Source organism: Arachis stenosperma, chromosome 4 (genome assembly GCF_014773155.1).
Source record: "Arachis stenosperma cultivar V10309 chromosome 4, arast.V10309.gnm1.PFL2, whole genome shotgun sequence".
NCBI lineage: Eukaryota > Viridiplantae > Streptophyta > Magnoliopsida > Fabales > Fabaceae > Arachis > Arachis stenosperma.
This window is the reverse complement of record NC_080380.1, coordinates 43811445-43834446: the sequence shown is the minus strand read 5'-3', so window position 1 is coordinate 43834446 and position 23002 is coordinate 43811445. Positions and strand designations below refer to the sequence as shown.

The 23002-nt window shown below is 32.2% G+C and overlaps 1 protein-coding gene and 1 long non-coding RNA gene across 8 annotated transcripts; both read right to left on the bottom strand.

Annotated features, from left to right (window-relative positions):
* Positions 1-1082: 1082 nt before the first annotated feature.
* LOC130973387 (synaptonemal complex protein 2-like) lies at positions 1083-9376 on the bottom strand. The gene is given in 19 exon segments (XM_057897884.1): positions 1083-1864; positions 3068-3171; positions 3734-3793; positions 3909-3995; positions 4129-4239; positions 4352-4417; positions 5488-5574; positions 5643-5753; positions 5842-5949; positions 6332-6442; positions 6516-6584; positions 6667-6795; positions 6869-7117; positions 7208-7884; positions 8159-8257; positions 8378-8503; positions 8602-8809; positions 8922-9031; positions 9034-9376. Coding segments are annotated over 18 exon segments (2718 nt in total). The 5' UTR covers positions 9242-9376; the 3' UTR covers positions 1083-1864; positions 3068-3069.
* A 1407-nt stretch (positions 9377-10783) lies between these two features.
* LOC130976555 (uncharacterized) lies at positions 10784-17874 on the bottom strand. 7 transcript variants are annotated; one of them, XR_009084708.1, is made up of 9 exons: positions 17638-17874; positions 17267-17541; positions 16947-17070; positions 15112-15197; positions 14309-14381; positions 14070-14153; positions 13014-13054; positions 12026-12129; positions 10784-11210 (listed from the first exon to the last, which is right to left on the bottom strand). It is a non-coding gene; the product is annotated as an uncharacterized LOC130976555 (long non-coding RNA). The 7 variants fall into 7 exon arrangements; XR_009084709.1 differs by having other exon boundaries at positions 12071-12129; XR_009084704.1 differs by having other exon boundaries at positions 10784-12129.
* Between the last annotated feature and the right edge of the window lie 5128 nt (positions 17875-23002).

The window sequence follows — 23002 nt, the reverse complement described above, 5'->3', positions numbered from 1 at the left end:
AAAATGTATCTTCATAAAAATTATTTTTTTCAATTATAACAAATCTAAAATTATTAAGTTATGGTTCGGTAGATCGGGTACCGGACGGCTCGGGAGGATCTTCGAGTTGATATGTGGGGTGTGGCCTGGAACCAGGTCGCGAGGGTGAAGCTGGAGTAGCCGACGTTCCGAACTCTTGATGTGAAAGGGGGGTATCACCTGCAAAGACACTCCGGCGCTCTAGTCAGTTTAGTGTGCAGGCGAAAAAGGGATAAAGTGGTAGGTGTCGTACCTTGGGAGAGGGGTAGGACCCTTCCCATATATACCGTGTCAGAAGTGGGTCCCACAAGGGTAGAATCCACCTTCCTCGAAGCTTCCTTATACAGCTGTAGCAGCGAGCTGTCCTGGACGCGTGTCCGGGTCAGCAAATGAGCGCCTTGCACCCGACCATTCGGGTCGGGTGGTCAGTGGGTTGGGTCGGCCCATGTTCCCTTTGGGCCGGGCCGTAACAGTTATATACAAAATATTTTTGAAACACATCTAAAATCATAAATCTAAAATTTAAATTTAAACATTAAAAATAAAATTATTTTTTTATATTTTATTCAATAAAAATACATCTAATATTTTTTATTTTTTTATTATTTGTTAGACTTTTTCATTACTTATTTGAATATTAATATTTTTTAAATTATTAAAAAAATAATAAAGTTAAGTGTTTTAGATTTTATTCAATAAAAATATATCTAACATATCTTATCATAATATTAGTTAGAATTTTTATTATTTATTTGAACATTAGTATTTTTTGATTTTAAAGTCTTTATTAAATTTAAAATTAAAATTTCAAATTTTATTTAATTTAATGTTTAGATGTGTATTTAAATTGTAATTTGTTACTAATTAAAAATATTAAAACTAAATAGAAATTTTAAAATTTAAATTTTAAATTTTAGTTTTATTTAGTTTATATTTTAGGTTTTAGATTAGATGTGTATTTAATTTTAAAAAGACACTAAATCTATTTAGATATATTTATTTTAATTTTTTTAAATATTATAATAAAATATTGAATAAAAAACCATTTTTAAGAGATGCCTAATTAAACTGTTCTTTACTGTCAGGACTACTTGGGTCATTTCATGCGTCACCCCAAGACAAACGAAAACTTGGAACGTGATAGTACATGGCATGCTGAACTTTAGAAAAATGCCATGGAGCACTTGAAACGTTTCCTTAAGTATATTTTGAACTACATCACAAATGCACTGATTTTGGGCGTGGACGTGTCTTTACCTACCTAACCGAGTTGGAAAAGACCGAAGTACTATCCAATCGTAGAAGTGGACACAAGATATAATTCGTCAAACTTGGGGATAAAAGAGCAATTTGTCACCCACCATGGGCCAAAACTTTGCCCTGGCTTTCCACAAACCTTCTCTAGATAGGTGCGGCTCCTCTCTCACCACCGAGTTATTGGATAGCAGAACTGCATGCCAATTATGAGTGCATGACAACGCAACTTGCAGACCCTAGGCGAGAGTGCGGAGTACTATATTGGTAAAAACATGAAACACTTATGCGTGGTAATTGAGGTGATAACTGGTTTTTAATGTTCATATTGCTGAACATCATCATGGCATACATTCTGAAATTTCCGAAAACTGTATATTTTAAAACTAGCCTTAAAATTTACAGTTCTAATCGTACATTATGAAAAAGGAAAACAAAATATTACATGGGGATAAGAGAAAAAATTTCTTCCAGCTAACACCATTATGTCGTCAGAAGCTGTTGATCAGAGAAAAAATTTCTTCCAGCTTTGATGCCCTCTATCTCCAATTTATTTTCAGATTCATGTGCATCAAGAAATACAGAAATTGGTCTGCTGCCACAATTAAATATAGTAATTACTTGGCATCAAAGTCTCCTCGCTGAACAATATATAATCACTGCCACATTTTCAGAAACATACACACTGCCACACTGATAGAGTAACAGCACTGATGGCTAAGGCCTTTTTTGTCGAGTAAAGTCGCGTACAATGATCAAATAAGATCATGATATCTTATCATAGGTTATGTTTATATTTAGCTTATCGAAATTCAAATTCCTTTAAACCATTTTACCTATTATTATCCATATGATATACTCTCTTAACGGAAGTTTATATGAGCCTTCTCTATATATGTCCAAAGCCCCTGGAACAATATTCGACAATCTTTCTTTCAGTTGGGATCATCTCAACTTTCAGTCTAATTTAGATATTGTCAATCTCATGCATGTTATTTAGTGCTGATATTTATTTAATACAAATACTTCGTTCTCTAATAGCACAAGAGCAAGAAAAAAGCCGAAAAAAAAAACTCGAAAATAGAAAAAGAAAAGGGAAGAAAGGCAAAAATAAAAGCAAGTTTCAAGCAGTTTATAAGCCAAAAGAAAAAAGGTGAATGAATCATGAGAGGCAAAAGGGTTAATCCTAAGTGATCCGGAAAACAAGAACGAGAAAATCAACAATCTTAAGAGCTATCTCAATTCACAATACTGTTAAACTTTAAAGTCAGCTTAGCTATATTTTCAAGTCCCATAAAGTTGTCTTTATATATAACTTACGCCTCACAAGGAATCGAGAAAATAGGAGTCCATGGACAAGAGATAATCATAAAGCAGTCAACATGGAAAGCAGGGACAGTGACTCAAATATGGACCATCAGAAAGACTTTAGTTAAAGTGTATTAGCGAATTTCCGGGTCCAAATATTTGATGAAACTCCTTTTAATGTAACACAAGCATACAATTGGTCCAACAAAAATAGTGTACTAGTATTTCAAAAGCACTTATTGTTCCTAATGTTTGTTTATAGATGTCGTCACAAAGAAAAAGGAATCTTTTATCCAATAGCCTTAAACATCAAATAATGTTTTGCGGAGCATTTAATCACTAATAAAAGTATGGCAATCATCTGGAGCCTATCTTAACTTTATATGAAATCTTTGCATCATGTAGATAATAATAGTAGGAAGAAATGGCGCCCTAGGCAGGACGAAATCATATTTAAAAGGAAATAAAATTAAGGATTATCAAATACCTCTAATCAAATGCATAGGGATCATCTGCATAAGGGTTCAGAGACCCTTCTGAGAACAGATCACCAATATTAGAGGGACGAGGATGACCTTCTCCCTTCATGCTCTGCATAAAACAAAAACAATAATAAACAGTCTTGGCACAGCACGGAAGATGCAAAAGTTCATCACCTTATCCACCATGTTAATCGTGAATTCATTTCGAACCCATAAACAAAAATAAATAAAATTCATTTAGAAATAAAGGGAAAGAAAAAAAATAGAATAAACCTCTTTTTCCATTTGATTAGCAGAGCAATAGCACTAAATAAAATAAATCAAATAAATTGCCTAGATAAATGGACCTAACAAATTAACAATTATTAAAAGAACAATAGTATGGTAAGAACTTGTCAAGACTCTTGCATGTCCTGAGAGCAGATAAATATTCTACATAGAAAATCAAGAAAGAAAGGACCCAAAAGCAGCAACTTGTGTTAAATTAATTAATATAACCCTAAGATCGTATAACTCCTAATCATTGACATTCTGGCAGCATCAGCAGCGTAAGGCTAAGAACAAGATATAAGCCATAAGATCGTATAACTCCACCATGATATTTTCAAGCAATAAGGATAAGAACAAGATATAAGCCATAAAGGAAGGGAAATTTCAGCTGAATTGGATACCTTGACAGCAGTTCCTGGGGTATTTGCTTTTGGGGTGTTTCTCTTTTGTTTTCTCGGGTCCTAATTAAGAGAAGAGATTCAATATTTACAGGCATGTAAGAAGCCAGTGCACATGGAATCAGGGTCTGATGATGTATCAACGTAGCTCAGGTTTGTGAGAGAGAGAGATACATACCTCAAACATGACCGTACTTCTTGTTTTTCTTTTCTTTGTGATTGTTCTACCGTTGGAAGTCTCGACTTCATACTCATGGCGAGTGACCTGCTCATTGTTTAAGGACCTTAGGCAATCTTACTAAATCATAAAGTTTAATTATATTATCTTGACTTATGTAATTGCTACAGTATAAGGGTGTCTCTTATTAATTTATTCATTTTATATGGAAGTAAATCACCTTTCTATGGTGCTTAGGGATATTTAATGCACTTCCAGTTTTTACATTCTCTACTGTCTTCAACAGCTTTGGTACTGGTGTTGTTTGTGTTGCGTCATAGTAAGGAGATTCCTATCAAGAGAAGGAAAAGACAAAATTGATTAGGTGACATGTTGATAACATAATATTAACATGTGATGAAGGAAGGAGAATGAAATTTATTTCTGTTGATTGTCATTCGTACTATTTCATGCTGATTTCTTTGGCCTCCACAAGAATTCCTTCTCTTAATTGATGTAATTGAGTAATCCTATAACATGCAGAAAAAACAAGTATATGATACATTTAAAAGATGATTAAAATTGCTCAAACTGAACTCAGACTCCACCAACTCTCAAATTTTTATCATATTCATATATTCAGTTCAGCACATTTGCCATTGATAGAAACTTCTTAGATCTCATAATCACTCAAGTCCATTGTTTCAGGAATATTTATGACATAATGAAATAAGAATGTGTGTGTGTGTGTGTGTGTGTGAGAGAGAGAGAGAGAGAGAGAGAGAAGAAAACCATTATAACCTTAAAAGCATATAAAATTACTAAGTAGCATTAATCTTGTACATAATTTAGGAGCTCTGAACAACAGATGACAACAGTAATACTTATTAACTAATACTAAATATATTTTGGGTTCATATTACATTTGTCCAACATGACACCATTGGAGCTTTGATTTATTAGTGCAAAAAACCATCAATATTGATCTTTAACTTCAAAAATCAAATCAGCTAAAAGAAATTGCACCAAACAAATCTATCCAATAGCATGCTAGCTAGTAAATATTCATTACAGAAACGTTATGCTATCAACAACCAGATTATGCCTGTTTTATGTGACAATATACCATGTAAAATGCTTATAAAGAACCATGGATCTTTATACCTAGATGATATAAAGGAAAAACTTATGATGCTACAAGACAATTTCTTCACTTTTCCCAACAGTTCATAGCATAATATAAATCTATTTGTTTAATGGTTAAACTAAATGTATTCTTCTATAGTTGGGAACTTGCTACGGTAAGACAAACTTTGCAGAAAGTAACACACACATCCCCAATCTGAACATAATAAAAAAAATCATGTACCTGATTCTCTAAAAATAAAAATATATGCCAGTCATAAAAAAATAGTTGGTGGCGATTAATATGAAAAATCTACGACCAAAGTCACAAAAACTATAAAAGCGTATGATTTATACAAAACTCTGACAAACATACTATCTTTACACCCAAACATGCAAATAAACTGATATGATATTTGATATATAAGATTGAAGACAGACACAAACAAAATGATTGTTAAGTACACCAGCCAACCTGTTTTGAATTCACTTCTTGGTCCTCTTTTGGCTTGACGCTCATCACTTTCCACTGCAACTGCAGCAAAGCCCTTTGCCTGTCTTCCTGCAATATATTCCGAAGAAATTTAATTTATGTGATGAGATTAATTTGTTATGTTAGGTATTCCATACTTTGGTTTTCTGGAGATGCAACTCCTCTTCCAGCTTCTGACACTCATCTTCAAGTTCACACCTCAATGCTTTTATCTCAGCTTCATGTTCGCTTCTCAGAAACATCATTTTCTACATATTACCAGAGAATCAGCCGTAGAAGTAATTTCAAATATAAGCCACATCATAGACCTAGTAGAGTGTTGTCTGTTTATTGGACCTCTCTGAGTTGATTTTCTGCCTCTACTTGGGTATGCTTTAGGTGTTCATTGTGTTCAGCTATCATGGCTAGTTGCTTTTTGTCATGCTCCTGCTGTATTTTGGTTAACTGTACATTGAGCAGGAAATTAGCTGACCATGTAGTTTTTCAACTCGAGGTACAGTAAGTTTCACAAAAACAAAAGCAGTTGTGCAACAACTGTCTAAAAATCAATACATAACCACCCATAAAAGAGTACAGGAATCAATATAGGTATCTACTCTGTAGTGTGATCAATTCCACTTTTCAATTATATATATATATACGCACACGATTGAGTAAAGTTATTAATAATCACAAAGTAACTCAATATTATAAAAGAAGCATGGATCATTTTGGTGGAAACGGTATAAATAATATAGACCACCAAGAGACAATAAAACCTGGAGCAATTCTGAAATACTTAGAAATAATCAATATTTTTAAATTCATGTCCATTTTTTATGCATACAAGCCCAGCATGTTCCTCCTGAATCCTTGCCAAATGCAGCCTAGATTCTTCTTTGCATTCTACCAGTTTCTGGTCACACTTTTTCTCAATTTCAGCAATAGCCATGTCAACCTGAAGGAACAAACAGATCAGAAATCTATCTGTGGCAATAATGTGTTATAATGGCTAACATATCATATCAAACCTTTTCTTTTTCCTTGTTGACGATTTCCATCTTCTCCAACTCATATTTCCTTCTAATGTCATTAATAGCCTGCTCAATTACAACAATGGTTAATGAGAAGTTACCGACGATATATCCAGCACCTACAATAGATAACTAGCTATAATAACACCTGATCATTTCTTAGAGAGATTTCTTTCAAATGCCTTGACAATTCAAGCTGCTTGCTTTCTACCATTTGATCATATTGCTTTCTAGCTTCTGAAAGCTTACTTTCAGAAGCAGTCAGTAATGACTGGTTCTGCAAAAGAATACAAACATATTACAGACGAGTTAGGAATGTATAATGTCTACTATTTGTTTGCTTTTAAAACCTCTGTGATCTGGTCTTCCAGCTTCTTTTCCTTTTCCTTATACTGCAAAATATGCTGTTCTTTGTCTTCTAAGATATTATGAAGCCGTCTGACTTCTTCATGAAGAGAGTCTGCATTCTGCTCCAGCTTCATTCTCTCCTTTTGCAAAGTATCTATTTCCTCTGATTTCTTCGTTATCTCTTCTTGCAGTCTTTCAGTAATTTCTTTGCTTTCAGTCTCTAATGATGAAATTTTCAGCAATAAACCTTGCTGCAAGCATCAGTAACTATGATAAGTAGTGTGGCTATTTGTATTAGTAGGAGATTAACTATATAGAGAAATAACAAATAAGTGTCATACTGTTTGATTTTCTGATGATTTAGAATTTTCTAACAGAACTCTGGCTTTCTCCTCTAATTTGGAAATCATAAACTCTGCTTCTTCCCTTTTGGAGTTTAAACTTTCAGCATCCACCTCCAATTTTTTAATTCTCTCAGAAGCTAATAGACATTCCTCTGTATGCTGGGCTACAGTAGATTCCATGACTTTCTGAAGCTCATTCACTTTACTGCTTAACTCACAGTTTATCATTTGAATTGCATCCTTTTCTGATGCCATGGCCAAGAACTTATCATTAAGCTCACAATATTGCTTTTGAGCATGCTTAGAGAAAATGTCTCTCTCCTGTTGGACCAACTCAAAGCCACAAGCATAAAGAGAGTTCAGTTCATCAAACTTGCTTGAAAAGTTTAAGCTTTCTTTCTCTACATTTATCACATGTGCTGCCAAGGCCTGAAATGATCCTTCAAAGTCTTTGATTTTCAGGAGTGTAATGTCAAGTTTTTCAGTAAGCTCAGCATTGGACAATTGAATATCACTCTTTTCTTTCTCCAGCTTATCTTGAATGGTCAAGTGATGCACAATTTCCTTGTCCTTGACTGTTAATTGAAGGTGAACCTCCCCCAACTTTGCATTCAATCTCTCTGTATCCAATTTACTAGCTGTTAGCAATTCTTCAAAGTTCTTTATCGAAGTATCTGCAAAAAAATTCATGATCCACAAAAGTATCAATTTAGTAGCAAGTCGACATATTTAGGCAAGTAGATATTACTTTATGTTCACATTTCAGTAACTGTGACATGAGAAGAAAACCATTCCATGTCTTCTTTGAAAATCTTTCGTAACAAATCAAAATAACATTATTTAAACATCTTTGTCAGTCTCTAATTAATTCTTAAATTTCTTGTGATAAAACATTCAGCACATGCCATGTAGATTCTCATCAATTATCATTTGCAACTGAATTGTCACCTTTCTCTTGAATAAGTTTGGCAACTCTGATCTGTTCATCTCTGAGAAACTTCTCCCTTTCTTCGGCCATAAATTTGAGTTTCTCTAGCTCATTATCACCTACCACAGAAATAGGAGCATATTACATAATGGAACATCATAGATATATCACATCATTGATCGATAAGGTTTATAACCTAAATCATTTGCCAAACTTTTAAACAAGCAAAAAGCACTTACGAGTTCTAATTGTTTCCTCTGCAGAATCTAGCTTCAAAGACAAACCTTCCATCTGTTTATTCAAGCTATCAAGAGCTTCCGAACTAGCTGACAGTTTATTTTCCAGAGTTTCCTTGTCTCTCTCGGCTAACAAATTTTATAAAAGAAAAAAGACTAATTAAATGGGGGAAAGAGGAAGGACAAAAATGAGAAAACACGATGACATTGAATATTAATGTTTATACCTTCCTGAACAACACTAGCTAACTGCTGTAGAGTCTCTGTAAGCTGATCACATAGTGTCTTAGTCGACGAGAACTTAGATTCCAATCCCTTCCACAGTTTCTCATCTTCCTTCTGCTTGACCTTGAGCTTCGCGTTTTCGTTAAATGCGTTCTGCAACTTCTCTTCAAGTGCATGGACATGCTCCGTCGATTTCTTAAGCTTAGCGTTCTGCACGATTACAGAAAAAACAAAAAAAAACAAAAAAAAGCAGCATTTCAACGTGTGCGCATTCCTCTCATCACATCAGAAGCAAAATCGCAAAACGAAAGTTTTATCATACCGCAATTTCGAGATCGGTCTTTACCGAAGCTTGTTCCTTCACCAATTTCTCTGCAACAGGAAGAAACCGACGATGTACGGACACATTACGATCAAAAATGACGTAAAGTTAAGAATACCGAGAAAATCAGAAATATGAAGCTAGATTGGGATTAAAAAAAAACCTGCTGTGAGCTTGAGATTCGCCAAACTCCCCGACGAAATGGAATCTGAGGAAGAGCGCGAAGAGAGCGATTGCGGCTTCGCGGTTCCCGATGCTGAACCGTACAAGGATTTGAACTGGTCGAGGCTCTTGGAGATTGGGTACGCTAGCCTCTTCATTTCGAAGATTAGAATCGGAATCGAAAACAAGAGAGCGAAGGTGAAATGAAACCTTAGAACTCTTAGAGAAGAAGGTGATTTCACTGTTATGGTTACTTAGAGGCTTCTCTTCGAAGCTACTCCAGGAGTGACGATTCAGAGTTCAGACGGTTATTTGAAAATGAAATTGCGCTCCATGGTGACGTGGGATTTTATACTGCCGCGAGTGTCAGCTTAGGCCTTTGGAGCAGACCGTTTAAACTTTAAACTACCTTGTGTTTTTTCTATTTTGAAAATAGAATTTAGAGTGATGTTTTATGTACAAGTTTTTTATAAATTAGTGTAAAACCCGGGCTTCGTCCCGGCCAAATATTATTACGGTATAAAAATTTGTTATTATTTATCTATTAATATAAAAATTATATTATAATTTATAAAGATAATATAAATAATTGAGGTTAATTTTTTAATTTCTAAACATACATTATTAAGCAGATTTATAAAAAACTAATACTATTACGTATTCTAATATATGGTGTGTCATTTTAAAAAATGATAATATTTTAGTAGAGAAATAGTGATTATGTTAATTAAATTATAAAATACATGAAAAAATATTATTCATATACCAAACATTTTTTATATTCGTATGAAAATACGATTGTTATTAATTAATTATATATTTAAATTTTTTAATTAACAAAAATAATAAATCCGTATATAATTGTTAAGAAAATACCAATATCAGAATCATATTTATTAAAAAAGATGTAAACACAGAGAGAATTAAAAAAATCACTTAATACATTTCTTTTAAATATTTATTATTAATAAATTCATAAATATATTTTATTTTTTATTGTAGTATGTCCTCTTTCACCGAAATTTTAAATAAAATAAAAAAATTTTAAATTATTATCTACTATTATAACAGTCAAGACTGTATATTTTATTTATTTGTTTAATTCTTCCATAAAAGAATGCTATACAATATTTAAAAATAAGTAGACAAATACTCCCTACAAAATTAGTAGAATAATATACACCACTATCATCAAATACACAAATTTTAAAATTAAAAATTAAAAATAAAAAATAATATGAGATCAAGTATCATTTTTAAATTATAAAAAAAGATCACTATTAATACAAAAAAATATTTATAAAAAAAGAGTGAATTATTAAAAAATAAAAATTTTTGATATGATCCAATTCTCTCAAATTTTTTTTCCGTCTATTTGATAGAATTGCCAGAAGAAGAAAAATCATATACTCAAAATTATATAAGAGACTAATCTTATACTTAAATTTAAAACTTTTATATTCATTTACTCTAATTATTAAATTTTTACCACTATTATATAGAAAATCATCAAATCACACTAATAGGACACTTGGAACTTTTTTAGTTTCAAGATACAATGTCAAAATAAATTGAAAAAAATAAAATAAAATATTAGTTAAATAAACTTTTAAATGCCCACAAAAGCTTCCTAAAGTTAACATCCATAGCCAAATAATATTGTTCTTCTAGAGTCTAGAATACTACTGATAATATGCTTAGATTGTGTACTTATTCAATGGTAGTTTGTGTTGTACATTTAATTTCAAATAAAAAATATATATATTTAAACTGAAACCAAACATTACTATCTACAACTATACATTGAATACAAATAAATTGTATAAAAAAATATAGTAATATCTTATCTTTTTAGCATCTTATTCTATTATTTTTACAAATACTATGAACTCGCATAATTAGAGGCCTAATGGAGAAAAGCCTTCCATCAAAGTTTAAGCTGTGGAGATTTCGCTAAAGGTACAATCCCACAATTTGATCCATACATATGACATCAAAACCTACAGCAATACAGGCAGTGGCAACTGATATAAAAGCTTTCGTTATTGCACAAATCTTTCCTTCACTGGTGCCTGATAGCAACATCAGCTCCAAGATCTTTACAGGCAAATAATTTTTCCTTCCTGCCTGAAATTCAATTTAGGATTTAGGCAAAAATTTGTTCACGCTAACTATATTGTTTGTTCCAATCTGGTCAATTCTATCCTCTTGGAATGCAAATCAATTGGAGTTTGTGAACAGACTACTGTCCGAAAGAAAAAGTATTATGTTGACTTAAAAATTTTGCATCACAATGATAAAAATAGCTTCACAAAAGAAAACTGATGCATTTATAAATATGAAAAAAGAAAGCTATTAGATCATGTTTCAGATTGAGCAATAATAATGTGTTTTCTTTTCTCAAACTTTATCAATTTTAATTTTAGACCTACACACATGCAAAGATAGAACTAAGCATATAACTTAATTAAACTACATTGCAGCAATATCATTTATCAAAACAGCATAGAACGCTTTACTTACAACATACTCATTTAAAAATGTTTGTTAAAACAAATCAATAAAGGACCTTAAGAAATACCAATATTGTTGCCTATTAAAATGCTTTACTTACAATGATAACTATGCAAAAATAGAATGCAAAAATGGAATAAATCAAGCTGCTTCTATTTAACCTCAAACACGCATTTAGACATTACCTTGTTAGCTACAAAACTTCTATTTTATTTGCAGTTGGCATTTTTATACATAACCACAACAAAGTACTAACTTAAACACTAAAAAATGGACAGTTAAAATCACATTTTGACATCGTCTATGTATATATATATTGAGATAAATTAAACCAACTTTTCTAGCACCACCGTGACTGCAATCTAAAATGATGGACAACTTTGAAAAATGAAATACAAAGAGAGTTTGTATGTACTGTATCAACTAACCCTCTAAAATCAGCATTAATCCATGTAATGATTAAAATCTTATACCATGTCAGATCACCATACAATGCTTCTGCAAATTGTGCCTGGCTATGATGTCTTTGAAACTGCCATAATATAAAGCAATTCATTATTGATCACTATCTCTGTATATTTTCTTTGACAGTAAGAAATTATGTAAGTAAAATGATGTCTACAATCATTAAAGAAATTATGACTTTAGTAACAAATATATTCTACAGCAAAAATGTTAAATTGATGAGTGAAAAGAAATCATGTATATTTTCTTCACATCCTAGTTTGCCTTCTTATCTTACATAGATTTTGAGAGTGAAAAGAAAACCAATAAACAAATCAGCAATAAAGATAGAGCATAATCTAAAAACAAATCCAAATTAAGCATTGGGCAAATGTCAATAATTGTGAAGGATAACAGTATCAAACTTACACATGACCTCAATCCAAAAATCACAAAAACATATTTACATCAAAACAAATAAGTTTGCAACAAAAACTTAATCCTACAAAAAACAGTAAAATTTGAAATGAAAAATTTCCAACTTATTGGGTAGAAGGAAAGGATATACGGTATAGTTAAAACACCATGTTTTATTTTCAAGCTTACTGGATCAAGCAAAAGCAATTAGAATTCTAAAAGCTGCATTTCACAAAATCTGTTTCTCCTCTATTTGTAGTAAAAAATCCAAATAAAAATCTTTAGTTTAGAAGGGATAATTTTATTTTGAATGAATACAGTTATTATGAACTCAGATAATGATTCTTCTTCCCACAAACAAAAGCATACTGCATAAGTACATATGAAAGAACCTATCTCTTTAGCGCCTTGAGTATTTATTGTTGAGAGTTCATATATATATATATATATATATATATATATATATATATATATATACACACACACACACTAAATCATTGAGATTTTTTCTTTTCTCAAATATCATTTGCCAAGAAAAGTAGTGATTCTACTAACCACTGAGCTATTGTGAGTCTAATCCAATGCACAATATTTCTCTGTGACATCAATAACAACGTAAATAATGAGGGATAACCTTGGAATGTGTAAAGCACAAAAACAACGTAAATAATATAAACTAATGAGGGATATTCTTGGAATTTGGAAAGCATAAAAACAACATAAATAATGCATTCATTTTCGTTAACAAAAGATGTAAACACTTTCCTCTAGAATCATTGAGATGATTCTCGATATTAACATTTTCTAAATAAACAATAGATAATTATTCTCATGTTAACAAAAATTGGAAGAGATCATGTATATTCTGATCCACAGTAACTAATCAACATTTAATAAAAATATAGCAACACCAGATGATTATCATATTGGACCATCAACATTAATGAAACATCTTGAGGAGTTGAAAAAAATAGTGCACCTACCATGTATTCGGCCATTAAAATGAATAAAAATAGAAAAAGATAAAAAGGCCCATCTGAAGACTGAAAGATAACTTAAAAACACTAAAGCACAGCATATATAGCAAATTATACAAAATTTTTCAAAAAGAACTACACTCAGTCTAAGTAATGGGAAAGAAACTCATTAAAATTTTAAGAAAACAATTTTTAGTCAAAATAAGAAGAAAGGTAATAGAATTTGGCAAATTACATGATCCTCTTTGCTCTTATTTTATATTTTTTCGTGTTATCTTCCTTGCTCTAAAATTGCTAAAAAATCTCAGCAAACCCATTTACCTCCAAGTTGTACAACTTAAAATCAGAAATAGAATATCAGATTTTCCCATAAACATGCAAAACATAATATTTTTTTCCATTTTTTCTACTACTTGAAAGTTATAGACTTACTTCCTATTGAAAACCCTATTGAAAGTTATAGACTTAGCTTTCCTTCTCAATAAAAACCCTACTGAAAAAATTAATTGTGTAAATATTGTTAATACAATTGTAAAAGGTATTTTTTGAACTTATTTACTCTTTGTTTTTATCTTTTATATTATCTAAGTACTATCAATTAGCAACATTATAGATAAATAGATAATGTATTTACCTCTTGGAGAACACCACCATGAAAATTTTGTTTGAAGGCACTAAAGAGTTTTGGCGCTAGTAGAGCATATGCAATCATAATAGCCTGGATTTTAAGCTTGCTAAGATCAAATTTCAAACTCAAGAAGTTTCAAATTCTAAGTTTACAGAAATTAAAAATGAAAAAATCATGCATTATACAATAGCCAAAAACTTGTTTAACAAAAAATGGAATTGCATAATTCAACTTAAAACAATTACCTTGTCATAGTTTGTTGTATCTTGGCAAGAAGAGGTTCACAGTACTCTTTCAATAAGCTTCCTATATATGAGGCTGTCATCAACAATCAACACATAAAATTATCTAAATAGATGATAGAGTACTGTGGATATTTCCATTTTCTTATTCTTCTTGGTTTTTCATATAATTGAGTCCTCAAAATATGTGTATAAAAGACAAAAAGTTTACAAAATAAAGGATAATTTAGTAATAGTTCTAAAAAGATAACCACCACCCTGATCAAACAGAAGATAATTTTAGATTGATCTTCCATCTACATATAATTAATATCAAACAGAAGATACAAATTCTGATCCCATGAAAAAAGGCTACAACTTGCACTAACTCAATGGCAAATTAAAATATGGTGGCAAATATACAGTAGAAGACATTTTTGTTTAAAGAAAAACACATGTTCTATATGGATTAGAGCAAAAAATTTCTGTTTCATAAATTTATTTTATTTTTTAGTTTTTTAATTTATGAGTAAAAAATTAATTACACTAAAGTAGAACATGATAAATACTTGATCACACTAAAATGAAAGTAAATAAACATCATCGGCCACCCAAAAAGAAAATCTAGACAACATAAGCATTAAGGCCAAAAGGATGAACAAAGTTTTATGTCAATAAAAAATATCCCATTACTCTCCTTACAAAATACCACTGATGTTAGTATCCAACTCTAGCTAGACAAAACAACAATGCCAAATTCATTAAACATTACCTACCTACCTTTCACTTATATTTTATTAGTATTCAAATAAAATAAAATAAAATACCTTGTTGGTGATCTGCCCAATTTCCTTCCCTTTTCCTCTTCAACTCTGAACAAAGCGCCAAAATCTTGACATCCCACCTTAAGACACTATCAATAAGAGAAGCCTTAAGACAAACTTCAAGTAACTATCTTCTACTTGCAATCACTATCATTGCTAAAAGCACAATATATCTAAATTTCCAATTGCAACATAAATATCAACAACTCAAGCAATTTGAGATAATAATGAAAATCTTGGTTATAGTTTTAGCATAACACATCTCAGGCAAGCAAAACTGTTTATAGTCTTATATTTGTAAATATATATCCACCAAAAAAATTGAGAATGACATTCTTAGTTGCTGGACACAGCTAAAGGGAGAATTTTTCTGCACTCCAAGATAATCAAGCTTTCTTTCATTGCACACATATGCAAAATAAAAAAAAAACATAATATATTAAATTTAACATATTCTAACTTTGTATTAAAATAATTATAATATAAAAAAATTGAACAACTTGTCATTTTCTTAGAATAAATACTTGTCAAACATCTAGCTATAACACTTGACATGCAAAGAACCATCTAATATTCTCCTATTATATATTAATAGAAGATAGATTATATATTAATAGATAGTGTAAGATGTTATTTGATGAGTTCAGTCTTAATGAAAATCACCAATTCTTAGATCTAAACATTTCTTCTCTTATTTAAGAGCTTTAGGTTCTAATAGCTTACAAATATACTGGGCATCTAACGGTGTACTGTTACTACTATAAACAATGGACAAAACTAATTATAAACATGCAGTAATCTCTAAATCACTCCCTCTTTTAAGAAATTTAGATAAAAAATTTGCTACTGAAATGTAGAACAGCAACATTGAATTTCTTTCCTATTATATATTATTAAAAGGGTGATCAAAAGAAATTAAAAGAAAAAACTTTTATGAAAAAATAAGAATTCTAAAAGTAGAGAGTTAGATCACTAACTTACTACCATAAGACCACTGCAGGACCAAACACCACCATAAGCCGTGCTTTTCACATTATCAACCATTTTAATACAATATTTTTTCTAATTATTATAGCTACAAATTAAAAATATAATCACCAAAGGATGAATCTAATGCTTGTTTTGAATTAGTTCTTTTTGGAAGGCTGTGTAAATATAACATTAAATAGAAATAGTCGAAAAAAAAAACAAAACACAAATTATCAACACATTGAAAATCATGTTTAAATTTTAAGAAACTAATTAAGGAAATATTTTACCATTGTTTTTATCTCTTATATTATTTGAGTACTATTTAAAGTTTCTTCTCCAAAGTTGCAAAATTGGCCAGGCATCCATTAGAATTAGGGATGTTATTCTTGCTCGTGGCTACTTCCCACTCTCTCAATTATTGTTGATATCTTTTTCATTGAGGTGGCTGAACAGAATTAAAGTTTAGATATAAATTTTCAACGAAAACATAACCAAGCACACACATCAAACCTACCATGTGCCCAGAAGAAATTAGATAATCATGAGAAAACCAAATATAAATTACACACCACGACCCAATTTTAAGCCAATCAATTTTGAGAATAAACCAAAAATTTTTCAAATAAACAGGATCACTTATAAATTGGCAATATTACATCATGCAGTCATATTTCAAGGTCAATTGAAAAAATGCATATCCAGATATGACAAAAATAATCTGATCATCACCACCAGGCCTCACCACCGCTTTCATTAAACTCCCAGACACAATTTAAAATGAAATTATTTTCCCAGAACAAAACAATATTTAGAATGCAATAATCACAAAAAATTTGAATAAAACAAAGAGAACTAAAGATATATACCTCTTCTCACCTTCAGAAAGTGGCTTCTTTGGTGATGCAAGGTCTTGTCTAGTTCATTCAAGACCATATTCAAAATTCAGTGAATTTCCTAAACATGATTTTAGCTCTTAGTTACTTGCTACCACTGCAAAGAAAAAAAAAATGTGAGAGAGAGAGATTTAGATCACATAAATTTCCTAAACATGTTGTAATTTTTAAGATATATGAAAACACAGCCTTTTGGTAAAGTTTAAAGTCAAAGAAATACTTCCTCAATTTCATTGATTTCACAGAAACACAATGATTTTGTGTGTCTATTCTAACTTGTAAAAGTAAATTACCTCTGTAATACCGCCCAAGATAGGATATCAAAGCTCTCCGTTTTCGTCACCGGTGCCGTCAACTTGCTGCTAAGATTCCAGTCCCAAAATGATTATTTTTTCCTCCGCCACTTCTGATGCTTTGAGTGACTTCAAACCACCAAAAGCCTGTCTCTGTGGCTCCACTCTTTTGCTGCATCATTCCATAGGTTTCATTGGCGAGGATAGAAAGCTAGCTCCACCATTGCCGATGTCGACATCTTGTAATCTCTCTTCTTCAAGTGCGGCAGGCCATTCTGAAGATATTAACACGAAAAGCCATATTCAGCTTCAATTAGGGTTTTCAACCAATCAAATAACAAAATAAAGTATGTCCGAGTGAGAGAACTAACCATTCTTCATTTGCAGCACCCACCAGCAAAATAAAGTAAGTCTTTCCCTTGCCGGCGCCAATTACTCCCTCTACCAAGACTTGCTGCTCGGTCTCTCATCTTATCTTGGAGTTTAACAATTTTTTTGGTCTTCTCTTCGCGTTTAACATATATATAAGAGGACAAGAATAAGCTGAAAAATGATTTTGGGTCATAGTTGGTGGATAATAATGTTATAGTAAAAAAATACTGTAATAATAATAATTAAAATTAAATCTGATATGATAGAATGATTAGGTTGTTATTAAGAACTTTTTTTTTTAATATTGGGTCATAGTTGGTGATACCCACTAAAATGACGAAACAGGAGAATTTAACGTCGCTATGGGAGTCGTCAAATGCTGCAAGGAAGACGTCAACGCCGTTATGTGAAAAACGTCGTTACTGATGTTTTGATCAAAACGTCACCGACGTTTTGTTGTGCATGATCAACACGTGGCAATTACTTCTCTTTTCCCACACGTTAATGAAAACGCCAACTCTCTTCTTCCTTCATTCTTTCTTCTTCAGGCCATAGTTTCCATTATCCACTTTGTTTGAAGAAGCTGGAAGTTACCATTTACTTACCCCACATCCCCACAACAACAAAAAACGGTAGCCCCACATTTCCGTAACAAGAAAAACGGCAACAGTCAAAGATAAAAAAAGGTTAGTAATTTAAACGTATTATTAGTAGTTAGTTAGGGTATTATTGTTTTGAACTCAAAAAAAAAAACAGTATATAATATTTTTAAAATAATTTTTTGGTTACGTAGATGAATAAATTAATTATTAGTTCTTGATTAGGAGTTGTAAAAAGTATATTATCTTTGTTATAGTTATAATTATAATAATAATATTAATTGTTAGCGTATCGTTAGTGTATATATTATTCGTTGAATGTTAGTATAGATTTTTTTAATTTTAATTTTGTTTAATTAAAAATTTTTAAAAAACAGAATTTTTATTAATTTTAGTTTGAATTTATATAATTTATGTGAAAAAAAGGAAAGGCCGCTTTAGAATTTTTGTTTAGTTTTGTTTTAATTTTTACCTGTTTGAGAAACAGAAGTTTTTAGTAATTTTAGTTATATTTTAAATAATTTATTCAAAAAAAATTTAATAATTTTAGTTTTATTTAAAATAATTGATTTCAAAACAGAATTATTTATTTAATTCGGATAAAATTTTTTAGTGATTTAGGTTTTTAGGTTAAAATTTAACTAAAATATATAGTCTTAATTATTATCTAATGAGCATGGGTTATTTTTTAAATTTTTTTATATAAAATATTAGGTGTTTTAGTTTTTATTAGTTTAAATTTTTAGTTAATTTATATGTGTAGTGCGTGAAGTTTTTAATAATAAAATTGAATTATTATTAATTATATATATATATATATACCATTACGTTTTTTTATTTTATTTAATTATTGGAAAACAAAATTATTGTTATTAAATTTTAGCATGTTTAGTAATTTTAGACATTTTTGCAATATATATTAAAAATAATAGAAACATATTTAGATCGGATAATTAGTAATTCTTAGGATATGTGTTTAGTAAATAGATTAAGAGTTATTATTATTATTATTATTGGTAAAAAAGAAAAAAGTATATAAGTAATTTCTTTCTATATTATTTTAGTATAGCGTTAAAGACAAAAATGGGAAAACGTGACATCACACGTGCTGACGAGCATATATCAGAATATCTTCAACATTCTATATATGTAAGTAATTTTTATGTGTACTGTTATGCTTAATAATGAATAATTCAATTAGTAATTATAAATTATTTGGATTTTTAGTAATTATTAATTATATTTGTTACTAAACCGAGTATTAGTTTAGTAATATTGACTAGTTCTGGTTATTGACGGTTAGTTATTATTTTTGTTATCAGGGTTCAAGAAATTTGCACACTAGACACTTACACCAAATAGACTCATATGATGCTAGGGTGGAAGAACAACTCAGAGAGAGCGGATTCTATCATATATCTCAGATTGGAAGGATCATGTCTCACGGTCCAACTATAGACGCACTAGTTGAAAGGTGGCGGCCTGAGACGCACACATTCCATCTTCCACATGGCGAGTGCACGATTACGTTGGAGGACGTTGCCATGATTTTTAGACTCCGAACTCACGGCTTGCCAGTTACTGGATCAACTGACCACAGCACAAGTGGGTTAGAAAATGAGTGCATGACCTAATTTGGTATTGCTCCTGGCCCGAATGACCATAGAGGAAGCGGAGTCAAGCTAGCATGGTTCCGCACCCTAAAGCGGCACCAACATTTGACTGACGCAGTAAGTAGGGAAATTTATGTAAAATGTCACATAATGTGTCTATTTGGAACAACTTTATTTAGTGACAAGTCTGAAATCAGTGTGCACTAGAAGTATTTGCCGTTGCTTCGTGACTTTTCTCAGATTCACAAGTTTAGTTGGGGTTCAGCTTGCCTTGCACACATGTATCGATCCTTATGTCGGGCATCTAGGTATGATTGCAAGGACATTGATGGTCCTATGCCATTGCTCCTTGTATGGGCATGGTTACGAATGCCATCAATAGGACCACTGCCGATGGATACTAGCTTTCCACTTGCTCGCAGGTAAAATTTAGCTAAGATATGGATTTAGTGATTTTTACTGTAGTAACTGATATTATGAATGACTTATGATTTAATTTGATGTGGTGAGTGGTTGATGGTTGAAATGATTTATGAATTGAGGGAACCCTTAAGGGTGGTTAAGTCCAGTTTTAGGAAAGGTTATGTCCAAATTTTTATAAAAATATGAGTTATTGCAATATGTCAAGTGGAATGATTATCAATCAGCTGTCGAGCAGTATAAAAATTGGACAACTGCTGATGTCAGGAGAAGGTTGGACAATCTTTCTCCGGACGGGGTATGTGTTTCATCATTTAGATTTGATGTTAAAAATTGATTGTTAAAAATTGATTGCTCATTTATAACTTTGAGATTTAATGTGTTTTTTACAGTTTGTGTGGGATGCATACAGTCCCAATCGGATTGCGCCACATCTTATTCCATTTGAGATCAACGATGGTGCAGAGCTCTAGAGTGCGACTGTGCCTTTAATATGCTTTGAGACTGTGGAGTGGCATCCCACTGATAGGGTCAGAAGACAATTTGGCTTTCATCAAGACCCGCCAGTTGAACCAATGAAACTCGGCGCGTCTGGTATGCGAAATTGTGATCACTATTTTTCACAACTCAAATAATTCCCGGTAATGAGTCCAAAAACTTGGTGCTCAATACCATGGCATAAACACAACTTCGCACAACTAACCAGCAAGTGCACTGGGTCGTCCAAGTAATAAACCTTACGCGAGTAAGGGTCGATCCCCCGGAGATTGTTGGTATGAAGCAAGCTATGGTCACCTTGTAAATCTTAGTCAGGCAGACTCAAATGGTTATGGATGATATATGAATAAAACATAAAGATAAAGATAGAGATACTTATGTAATTCATTGGTGAGAACTTCAGATAAGCGAATGGAGATGCTTTGTCCCTTCCGTCTCTCTGCTTTCCTACTGTCTTCATCCAATCCTTCTTACTCCTTTCCATGGCAAGCTGTATGTTGGGCATCACCGTTGTCAATGGCTACAGTCCCGTCCTCTCAGTGAAAATGTTCAACGCACCCTGTCACGGCACGGCTATCCAGCTGTCGGTTCTCGATCATATCGGAATAGAATCCAGTGATTCTTTTGCGTCTGTCACTAACGCCCCACAATCGCGAGTTTGAAGCTCGTCACAGTCATTCAATCATTGAATCCTACTCAGAATACCACAGACAAGGTTTAGACCTTCCGGATTCTCTTGAATGCCGCCATCAATTCTAGCTTATACCATGAAGATTCCGGTTAAAGAATCCAAGAGATAAACATTCAAGCCTTGTTTGCTTGTAGAATGGGAGTGGTTGTCAGGCACGCGTTCATAAGTGAGAATGATGATGAGCGTCACATAATCATCACATTCATCAAGTTCTTGAGTGCGAATGAATATCTTGGAATAAGAACAAGCTGAATTGAATAGAAGAACAATAGTAATTGCATTAATACTCGAGGTACAGCAGAGCTCCACACCTTAATCTATGGTGTGTAGAAACTCCACCGTTGAAAATACATAAGAACAAGGTCTAGGCATGGCCGTGAGGCCAGCCTCCCAATAATCTAAGAACTAGACGTCCAAAGATGATCTAGAGATCTAAAAGTGATCAAAAGATTAAAAATACAATAGTAAAAGGTCCTATTTATAGGGAACTAGTAGCTTAAGAATTACAAAGATGAGTAAATGACATAAAAATCCACTTCCGGGCCCACTTGGTGTGTTCTTGGGCTGAGCATTGAAGCATTTTCATGTAGAGACTTCTCTTGGAGTTAAACGCCAGCTTTTGTGCCAGTTTGGGCGTTTAACTCCCACTTTGGTGCCAGTTCCGGCGTTTAACGCTGGGAATTCTGAAGGTGACTTTGAACGCCGGTTTGGGCCATTAAATCTTGGGCAAAGTATGGACTATCATATATTGCTGGAAAGCCCAGGATGTCTACTTTCCAACTCCGTTGAGAGCGCGCCAATTGGGCTTCTGTAGCTCCAGAAAATCCACTTCGAGTGCAGGGAGGTCAGAACCCAACAGCATCTGCAGTCCTTTTCAGTCTCTGAATCAGATTTTTGCTCAGGTCCCTCAATTTCAGCCAGAAAATACTTGAAATCACAGAAAAACACACAAACTCATAGTAAAGTCCAGAAAAGTGAATTTTAACTAAAAACTAATAAAAAGTATACTAAAAACTAACTAAATCTACTAAAAACATACTAAAAACAATGCCAAAAAGCGTACAAATTATCCGCTCATCACAACACCAAACTTAAATTGTTGCTTGTCCCCAAGCAACTGAAAATCAAATAAGATAAAAAGAAGAGAATATGCAATGAATTCCAAAAACATCTATGAAGATCAGTATTAATTAGATGAGCGGGGCTTTTAGCTTTTTGCCTCTGAACAGTTTTGGCATCTCACTCTATCCTTTGAAATTCAGAATGATTAGCTTCTATAGGAACTCAGAATCCAGATAGTGTTATTGATTCTCCTAATTAAGTATGATGATTCTTGAACACATCTACTTTATGAGTCTTGGCCGTGGCCCAAAGCACTCTGTCTTCCAGTATTACCACCGGATACATACATGCCACAGACACAAAATTGGGTGAACCTTTTCAGATTGTGACTCATCTTTGCTAGAGTCCCCAATTAGAGGTGTCCAGGGTTCTTAAGCACACTCTTTTTGCCTTGGATCACAACTTTAATTTTTTTCTTTTT